Raw genomic sequence first — 10,398 nt, 5'->3', positions numbered from 1 at the left:
CAGGTGCTAACGAACACAGAAACTACATTCCGCAGTAAAACAGGCCACAGGCAGAGGGTGGGTGGGCGGCAAGGCCTGAAACACCCAACTGCTGTTTCATGCTGTGTGCGTGTGCCTGAGCGGAGCCTTTCAGTGTGTGCATGGGTAGGTGCACGTGTGCACACACACCTGGGCACAGGCCAAGCGCACATCTGCACTGGCGGAGGCTCCTCTCACAGGGTGCGGGTGTGCTGGTAAGCAGAAGCCCCTTGCGCTGTGCACACGGATGACTGGTGGATGGCAGGTGGAGACTGCCAGTGTAGCTACCCGCTGTTTAGAAGGATTGAGCTCTGCCTGCTCAATCCATACGATTTGGAACTGATTTGGCTGATTTGCCCTTGAACACGAAATATAGTGGTTAAAAAAAAAAAGCGTGCCCCTCTTGGAGGCGGCAGAAGAGGCCACAGGGTACACGCGGGCAGGGGGCGGGACCGCAGGTCGCACAGCATTGGCACAGCGCCTTGCTCAGTCGTGCACATGCGCGGCACTGAATTTCCCACACTGCGCCTGCGCAGCCCGGGTGTATCATGGGCTGCGAAGGTTGAAACGCGAAGAGAGCCGGGGCAGTTCGTGCGCCCGGGCGGGAGCTTCCGGGGCCTCTGCTGTCCTCGTGACTCAGCGTGACGCCTCGCGGTTGCCATCTCAAGCTCCTTGGGCGCTGTGACGCCATCAGCGCGCGCCGCGCCCACACGAGTCCCCCCAGCCGCGTCGCGTGCAGGCGGAGTTGGGACTGGCGGCATGGCCGGGGAGCTACTGCTGCTGCGGGGGGGCCGCCTCTGGGCCCTGCTGCGGGCGGGGCGCGCCCCAGCGGCTCGAGCGCCGGTGGCAGGTGAAGGCGGGAGGGGAGGGCGCGGGTGCAGCTGCCGCGGGGACCCCCCCGGCACGGGCCCACGCGGGGAGCTGTCCCGAGCGCACCTGGGCGGCGCTGTTCCCCACCGGCCGTGCCGTGCCGCGACCTGCCTCGTGCTGCCCCAGGGCGTCCCCCGCTTGTCCCTGTGCTGTTGCCGGGTCCCGCGCGCCTGTTCCCTACGAGGGCGGAGCAGGGGGAGCCGCTGCGGGGGAAGCGCTCGGGCGCGGAGGCGGCAGCAGCTCGGAAACATCTGACTTTTCTTAAAAGCGGGAGACGGGGACGCGGCGGGGCGGGCTCCGGCCTGGCAGGCGAGGAGGGAGGCTGCTTGGAGCGCGCCTGGCCCCCTGCCGTTGCGTTGCGGGGCGAGGCGCTGCTTTGCCTCGGACTGCCGGCTCGCCAGCCCGGCTCGCTCCCAGAGCCACGGGTGGTTTCTTGTTGGAGGTCGCTGTGGGCAGAAGGAGCGGTTGTGGGAGGAGCTTGCTGTGGACCCTGCCGGACCCTGCCCCTTTGGCTCCCTGGTTGCACATCCTCACTTCAAACTTCAGAAGCTCAAATGTTGTCGTTGGCAACTTCCTCCCATAGACTTGATACTAACCCAGCCTCAGTCTGTGGTACTGGAGCTGTTACACTGTTCCCTAGTCTAAAGAGAACCTGACCTCTCCCTCCTCTGTAAAATGAAACCAGTCTCCTGGCAGGACAGCTTTTATAAAGAGAAGCCCTCTTCTTACTTTTACTTCTGAGCCCTCTTCTTTCTTTTACTTTGGGTACCAAACTTACTGGTATAGGTATCTTCTCTTTACAAAGATGATTTTAAAAAGTCTTTCTGCATAGGGACCTGTTCCCATTTAATGCCCTGCTCTGAGCTCTGTCCTTCCATTTTCCTAACTAGACTGCTTAGTGTCCTAGGCTGCAATCTGTCATTTGTGGGCCATGTGTTCATGTGTGTTTGGACTGTGCCTAACAATGAAATCCCAATTCTGGGGAGTTTGAGAATCATTGCAATAGAAACATCTGCTGGGGCATGGTCTAATGGTTCTGTTTTTACCAGTCTCAGGTTTACAGAGTTTGGAGTACCATGGAGACAGCTCAAAACACTAGTTGATGATCTATACAAGAGATTGTAGCTAGAAATGTGTATTGATTACATTAAATAGTTTCTTAGGAGGGGAAGGTTAGAAGCCTTCTTGACTGATCTACTGGAAAAGGAGATGATGACCTATTTGAAGATGTGTTGTAGGGAATAGGAAAGAATGCAGGGTTGCCTTGTGGGTATTTTTCCCGTGTGGGTCCTATAAGTTAGTGGGTGAAAGTCCTATGCTATGGATTCTGTAGGGAGATATTATTTAGGTTAGCAAGTAATTGAACCCCTATTGGCTTTGCCTGGTGAGGAAATCTGAAGACCAGTAATCCCACTCTGGCATTAACTAGAGATGTGAAAAGGGGGCGGGGGGACAGAAAAAATGGGGGGGGGAAGGGGGGATGTTTGTCCCATTTTTTTCCAAGGACTTTTTTTCCTGGAAAAATTGGAAAATTTGTGGAAAAATTAAAAAAAAAACCTCTTATGAAATATTTTCTTTTAGAATGATGAAAAAAATGTTTAAGTTAAGGTGTTCATATATTGCTACCCTTTACTTCCCAAAAATGTTTTCTAATAACTATGTAATAGTCTCACATAAAAGTATCAGATCATTACAATTCCTGTACACCGAGGACAAGCAGTACAGTACAACTTTCCAATGCAAGAGCAAGATGCATTTCTGCCCACAGGGGGCGCTGCCATTTTCACAAGAGAGAGATTCAGTGCTTTCTTTGCTTGTGGACTTCCTCTATTGTTGACTTTTGATCTAGAGGTTGGTGGATCTGTTCCTGTCCTCCTGACTAGGCCTCAAAGGACTGGGAGTGGACACTGGCTGCAGCATCCATTCATTCCTGTAGAGATTAGAAACAAGGAGCTTATTGCCCTGCTTGCTCAAAAGCCTCAGGAGGAGAGACAGAGCAAGTCTAAAGGTTTTGGAGTTGAAAGGAACCTGCTTTCTCCTGGCCCTGTGATGTTGAGATCCACAGAAATACAGAAGCTGCACAAAGGAGCTGAAAGTATACTTCTTTATTGAAAGGTTAGAGTTTAAATTTTGCTGAATTCAGTATATTCAACTAAATTTTAGCTGCGTTAGTATATTTTCATAACTTATGTCATTCATAATTGAATTCCTACTATTCTGATGTTTTGTGACAACTCGCCCAACCTTAGCAGTGAGGCGAGGCCTGCAGGGCAAGGAAGTTGTTCACATTTAACTCTGAGGAGGCTTCTCCTCCATCCATTACTAAATTTGTACATGCTGTAGCTTAGTGTTTATATATGCAAGCGAGCCACTAAATTACATTTTTTTTTTCTTTTTTTTCCCTCAGCAAAATGGTGCGAGCAACTTCTAGCATATGGAAGCATTTCTACACTGCAAGTTATTCTGAGGGGGAAAAAAAGTGATTTGCAAATACTGTCAAATTAAATATGCATTTCCAAATGCTACTAGGATTACCAGACACATCCTTGTATGCAAGAAGTGTCCTGCAGACATTAAAAAGTCCTTCATAGGTGTAAATGAGGAGGAGGTAGATCATGATGGTGAAAGTGCAAGTAGCTCTTTCCAACATTCTTGATCCAGAAGTCATCTGCTACTGCTGCTTCTGCTGCTGCTCCCAATCAACATCCTCAAGTAACCATATATTGCAACCAACTATACAAAATAGAGATGCACCAATGCATTGGTCTGATATTGGTACTGATCAGATATAAAGAAAATTGCCTATATCAGATATTGGCCCAATGGAGCTGATAATTTGGCTGATAAATGCCTGTGCTGCGTGCAGCCACAGTGGAGCATAGAGCAGAGCCAGCAGCATGGAGAGCTTCCTCCAGCTGGCAAGTCAGAAGGTGAGGGGGAGGGTAGGAGAGTGTTGTGGGTGGCAGATCAACACCCCCTGAGGTGTGAGGCAGGGGGCAGGGGCAGGCACTGGCAGGGTGGGGGGGGACAGGGATGTGGGATAGAGCCACAGCTCATGGTGTGGTGGTGGCTCCTGCTGCTGTTTCCACCCTGGGAGGGTGAGGGGGCATGTGCCTCCAGATCTGTGCGGTGCGGGGCGGGCTGCAGTTGCAGGGTGGAGCTGGCACTGCACAGGGCTTGTCTGGCCAAGGACTGGGCTTGGAGCAGGCTCTGGTGGTGTTGGGAGGAGGCTGCAGCCACCCCAGATTTCACTGCAGCTCTACTCCCAGCCCAGCCCGCCACCCAGTGCAGCCACGGCTTTTCCTGGCACTTGGGTGGAGGCAGGCCATTCAGCCAGGGCTGCGGTGGGTAGTGGCATGGGGCTAGGAGCGGAGCTGCGGTGAAATTTGGGGTGGCTACAGCCTCCTCCCAGTACTGCCAGAGCCCACACAGCTCCAGCTCTATGCTGCAGCCTGCCCCGCACTGCACCGCACGGATCTGGGAGCACAGGCTCCACCCTCCTGGGGTGGAAGCAGTAGTGGGAGCTGCCGCCACCCCACGATCTGTCTCGCCATTCTGCACCCTGCCCTCTAGCTGCTCTGGCTGGGCAGCGCCTGCTCCTGCCCCTTCCTGCACTGTGGGGGGGTGTTGATCTGCTTCCCCCTCATGCCCCTTCCTTCCCCCACTCCTCTTCCAGCACACTGGACTTACCACCTGATGGTAGCTGTATCAGATCGTTATCGGCCAATATATCTCCTTAAATATTGGCCTCCAAAATCTCTACCGGTGCACCCCTAATACAAAAGACTCTCAATAGCTTTGTTTGTAGACAAGATGATACCTGAAGATCAGGAAAAAATTGACCAAGCTCTTGTAAAAACAATATATTCTTCTGGGATGTCATTGTCAAAAACTGAAAATGCAGACTGGCAAGAAGCTTTTAAATTACTAAGACCATCATACCATTTGCCCAGCAGACATTCTTTGAGCAAGCCTCTTTTAGAGTCAAAATATGAACATGTAATGTAGTCCGTGCAAAGAATAATCAACAAAACACTGTGTCTTGCAGTAGTTACAGATGGATGGACAAATGTGCGGGGAGAAGGAATCATAAACTTTGTAAAAAACTGGTTGAGGTGTTATCACAGAAGCATTGAAACAGGAGGGAACAGGTATACTGCAGAGTATATCAGTAGTAAGATATGTGAAGTCTTACAGAAGATTGGGAATGGTAAAGTATTTGCTTTGCTGACTGGCAACGCAAGTAACATGAAAGCAGCATGGGAGATCATGATCATAATGAATAAATATCCACATATTACTACAATAGGTTGTGCACCCCATGGGCTAAACTTGCTTCTTAAAGACATCATGAAGTTGGATACTCTGCAAAAGATCTATAGAAGAGCAAAAGAAGTTCTGAATCATGTAAAAGCTACTCATGTTGTAGCTGCTGTCTTTAAGAAGAAGCAGGAAGAAAAGAATGCAAATAATAAAATAGTGACACTCAAACTCTGTAGTAAAACTAGATGGGGTGGAGTGGTGATCTCATTTGGAAGTTTACTAAAAAAACAAGTGCTTCAAGAAGCACTAATTGAGGATCTTAAAGTAACCAGAAGTGTGAGGAACTCTGTACTTAATGACAGTGTCTTCTGGGTTTAGTTGCAGAACTCCCTGAAGATTCTAAAACCAATTTCTCCAGCAATCACCGCATCTCAATCAGACAGTGAGCTTTTGTCAGACATTCCTTACCAAATGGTCCAGGTAAAATCAACTGTTTTTGAGAATCCAAGTGTATCTCTGCTTACAAGTAAAAAAGAGAAAAGTGAAAGACTTTATTAACAGATGGGAAGAATTCTGTTGCTAATCAATTCATGCTGCTGCAAATCTCTTGGATCCAGGATTCAAAGGCAGAAATGTTAGTGAAGTAGCACTGCTGCTGCATTTGACTTGGTTACAAAAGTAACACGCTTAGGACTTGTTTTTGGAAAGTGTAAAGAGGGACCGGCTAAAAACTAAATACTTCAAACAGGGAAAGAGATCGAGCAGGGAGAATGCTGTTTCCAGAGCAGCTGTTCCTTGAGGATTGAAAAGCCTGGCGTGGGACGGTATGGCACACTGGAAGGGAGAAGAGCGAAAGAAGGCTCCAAGGGAGAGAAACCATGGAATACTACTGGGACGGCAGAATCTCAGGAACCGGTCCTGCATATGGAGAGGGCATGACCAGAGGAGTAAGCTGGGAGTCCCTGGAGACTTAAGTTGACTCTCAGATCGTCCCAAGGAAGAGAAGAAAGTCGGGAGAAACCATGAGAAGGGAGGAGCCGTGGAAGCTCCTTGGGTGCAACAAAAGCTGAGTTCATTTTTTTCTTTTCATTTGACATTAATAGAGACTAACTGTGCTCCAGGAGTGCTTGAGGGAAGAGCGAGTCTGACTCATGGCTACTTCCCCACCCTTACGGAAAAGAAATGGGAGTGCCCTGAAGGGCATAGTGAGACAAGATCTCATCAAAGAAGAAGAAAAGAAACTGAAAGTAAAATTTCCTGTTATGTTAAAAATGGTTCAGTAGTTGTCTTAAGTAATATACAACAATATAAAGATAAGATTCTACCAAAAAAAGGTTTCCAAGGGGACAATTAAAAGTATATAAAACAGATTGAAATAGCTGCAATCCATCTGTCTATGAACTGGTTGTGGATGTTAAAAAAAAAAAAAAAAAAAAAATAATAATAATAATAAAGATAATTGTTCAACACATATAAGACTTGGATTGAGTTGATGATAGAAATCGTGGGTGTTGTCCGAGAGAGCCAAAGGAGAGAGCATGGCACAGATAAGAATCTAGATAGATTGCCAGTGTCCTACTGCAGCAATAACACCTCCCAACTAATAATATCGAAATTAATCCAGACGTGGCAGGCGAGAGTCAGACTATACTACAGGAGGCCCTAGACAGGGCAGTAGGTGAAAACCTCACAGCAACGTACTTTCTGAAGTTGCAGAATACAGAACATCTTCAGGTATCTGGTCCAGGAATGCAGTCTAGAACTCTGCCAAGCATATCCCTCCAGCAACATGATGGCAAGGGCTTTGTATGACACAGCCTTTGACTCCTCTTGCTTCTCACCTGCTTCAGATTCCTCCATCTTCTGCAGCATGAAATACTCACACCAAGTCAAGAAATAAACTAATGTGTGAAAGAGTAAAGAAGTTTGTCTCAATCCAGGCAAACCTTCAGTTTTCAGAAGTTCATGAAGATGATAAAGTATCAGAAGAAGCAGAAACTGCTGGTAGTGGTAGCTCAGAAAATGAGACTGATTAGACAAAGTTTCACATAGCAAAATTTGTATTCAGTGAGTTGGGGCTTTTTTCCCCTTTTTTCTCAGCTCTTTTTCTAAAAATGAGTACTTTCTATATCTGCTTGACACTGTGGAGGAGACTAAGTCCAGAATACATAATAACTTCCATGTTGATGGTTTCTTCTATTTTCAACTTTAATTTTTGCCTGCTTCTCATAAACTGGCAAAAACTAAGAGATGTTAGAGTTCAGCAGCTTGTAGCTCCATTTGTAACAAAAAATTAAAACATTTGAAAGTAAATTCAATTAGTAAATTTGTAATTATTGTCTGAATAAACTATACTTTTAAATCTAATAAATATATCAAACATGATAATTTTATGAGGAAACCAAGTTATATGTAATACATTTTATGTTCTTAAAATAGCAAAGTGAATTTAGATATGTAAACAGTGCTAAGAAAATAAGTATTGCATATATTTAAATTTTCCCCAAAATTTCCATTTTTCCATGGTTTAAAAATTTCTGGAAATTTTACATCTCTAGCATTAACTGCTACTGCTTTTGCTTTAGTGCAGGGGTGCTCTGCCCACAGGCCAGATTTAGCCCTTGGAGCTGTGTTATCTGGTCTGACAGGCTTCCCAAAAGTCCAGAAATTTGGTGGCAGGGGCATGGTGCCAGTTAATTGCCACTCCTTCGCTGGCATGTTTCTGCACCTGTGGGGAGCCCAATGTGTCAGGGCAGCGAGTGGTCTGGCTGGAACATCATAGGCCCAGTCCATGTGCTGACCCTGTGAGGGATCTGACCTGTGGACCAGCCTTGCACCATTTGTCCAGCCTGCAGGGCCAAAAGGCTGAGCACCACTGTTTTAATGCAACCACCTTATCAAACCGAGAGCAACTGACTTGTTCTTCAATTAATGAGACTACCTATGAGTTTCAAGAGCTGAGGGAAAAGCTCCCTCCTTGGATCCCCCTACACTGCATATCCTTAACAGCCCCAGCTTTCCTCTGTGGCTCCTGATTGTCACATATCTAGATGCTGCTGCTTTGTAGGCTGTCACTGTGGTCTGTGGTTTCCCCCTTGGAGGCATGTGGAAGAGATGTGATACAGAAAATCTTAGTACAAAGGAGGTCAATGTCAGCAGACTCAAGTTCTTAGATTTATTGTGTATGTGGCTGCAGTGTTTCTGAGCAGTTCAGCTTATGTACTGGAAAGTCCCTGATCTGTTAGCAGCCATATCCAAGGACGAGGCTGGATGGTCTAGGTTTGGGTGATGTCTGCATCCCATTCAAGTGTTTTCCAGGTGTCTTCAGATGTCATTTGGGCTGCAGAGCTTGTTGGGGTGGAAATATGGGGAAGGTGGGAATGGGGATAGAGCCTGAATTCAAGTTATTGGGGGGTGGCTGTTCCCAGTACAGAATGGCTGTCAACTCTTTCCTTTATCTGTACCAGCCTGGGCTGCGTTCCTGTCAGAGTATATGAGCTAAGTAGGTTGAGACCAAAGCAGCACTTGAATGGGGGCATATCTGGCACCTCATAATGTTGGTCACTCAGAAAGCAGTGCTTGCTCTCAGTCTACTGTACGTGGTATCCCAGAGTGATGGATATCCCTGACCCAACTGATAAGAGGGGCATGTGCTGGTAATTCTGGAACCTCTCTGCCTATTAATTAAATGCAGAATCTTAAGGGGTGACTTTTCAGCTTCAATAAATTAACTTAAATGTTTAAACATGAAGGCTAAATTGGGAATGGAATTTCTTTTGGGTAAGGAATGGGCAGGATTAAAAGGTACTTGCAGAGAGCAGTGGTTTGGAATGAATCAATGTGCTGATCAGTGAGATCTAGTAGGTGGTTCTGGGTAGTCCCTGTGGGATATTCTTTTCACATGACAAAAGGTGTGTTCTTAGCTTGATTTAAAATCCTGGTGAAGTTGTGGTAGTTTACTTTTTCACCAGAGTTAATGTCTTAAGTTCACCCTGTAACTTGTGAAATACAGCAAAGTGCTTTCTTCTCTTGAGAACTATCATTCAGGTCAGATGTAAGCCTTCCTGTCACTTGTATTTGTCATTTACACTAACACCTCTTGAATTGCATCTTCCAGGAAGAGAGAGCACCTTTTTGCAGAGAGCAGCACTCAATTTCCCAAGGCCCCAACACAACCTGGCTGCCCTCGCTGTTCTCACTGGGCGGAATTATAGCACACAGGCTGCTGAGAACAAAGATGAAGAGTCCTTGCACACCATCATCAGCAATACAGAGAATGTGAAAGGTTAGCATGGGCAAGGGGTATCTTTATAGGGAAGTTTTGTGGAGTCTGGGCAGAGCAGATGCAATGAAAACTGTCCTCTGTTCTGCATGGGAGGGTGAGTGTTCTGTGGGAGCCTGGAGCAGTCACCCAGGAGCAACCCCTGCCTCTGAAGGAGAGATGCAGCTGTCTGTCATCTCTTCATCTGGTGATAGATTGATTTGTACCCCTATAGCCATAAAAAGGATAGGTAGCATGTTTGCTTGACACTTCTAACTGGTTTCAGAACTGAAGGATGTTGCAGTCAGGATGGTCTTTGGGGCAGACCATTTGTTCCTTTTCAAGATTTAGGTGAAATAAGCTACTGTTGATGTGGTACAGATAAAGGCTTGGGGTTTCATGACCAAGATCTTCAGGTGTCCTAACAAAAAATAAAATCGCCCAAACTAACACAAGGGATCCTCTAGTTACACAGTTACTTACAGAGTGAAAAACATAAGGAAGAACACATTCAGACTTCTGCCTTTTTGGTGTCCCCCATAGTGTGAGAACCTGTTGGGGAGCAAAGTCTCTCAGGAATGATATGTGCATATTTCCAGTTTCACCATGGCAGGAACTTGCAGTATGATGTGCTGGGTAGACTGTGTGTGTACGTGGGCGCGCACATGTCTGGATTCCAAAATGGCTTCATGTTTTACACTTGCTGTTTAAAAAAAAAAAAAAAAAAAAAAAGTGGACTGTGCAAGACCAGCTCATTTCTCTTGATGATAGAGATCACGTTGGAATGATTTTGTCATGCCTGTTGGAGCTAACTGCTTTGTCTGTGTCCAAGGAGAGTTGTCTTAAAGCAAAGGGAGTTGGCTGAGCGCTATATAGTACCTTAGCTTGCCTTAACTTGGCATTTCATGGTCTTTTCTATGCTGTTTGTGAGGATATAGGACTACAAAACTCTTAATGGATTCAGTCCTCGATGCCTATCACTTTGT

The 10,398-nt window shown here is 46.6% G+C and overlaps 1 protein-coding gene and 1 long non-coding RNA gene across 2 annotated transcripts in view; both read left to right on the top strand.

The window, feature by feature from the left end:
• The first annotated feature begins 711 nt into the window (after window positions 1-711).
• Window positions 712-10,398, top strand: part of TRAP1 (TNF receptor associated protein 1) — a 54,317-nt gene continuing 44,630 nt past the window's right edge. The window contains exons 1-2 of the mRNA NM_001287295.1: window positions 712-868; window positions 9,269-9,436. Coding sequence (NP_001274224.1) covers window positions 778-868; window positions 9,269-9,436 — 259 coding nt within the window. The 5' untranslated portion in view covers window positions 712-777. The remainder of the gene's footprint in view (window positions 869-9,268; window positions 9,437-10,398) is intronic.
• On the top strand, window positions 2,376-7,464 carry LOC132244627 (uncharacterized). The gene is made up of 2 exons (XR_009456297.1): window positions 2,376-3,003; window positions 3,296-7,464. It is a non-coding gene; the product is annotated as an uncharacterized LOC132244627 (long non-coding RNA).

This window comes from Alligator mississippiensis, chromosome 13, assembly GCF_030867095.1.
Source record: "Alligator mississippiensis isolate rAllMis1 chromosome 13, rAllMis1, whole genome shotgun sequence".
NCBI classification, from domain to species: Eukaryota; Metazoa; Chordata; order Crocodylia; family Alligatoridae; genus Alligator; species Alligator mississippiensis.
Note: the sequence above shows the minus strand (reverse complement) of the source record. Positions and strands in the feature narration are given on the sequence as shown.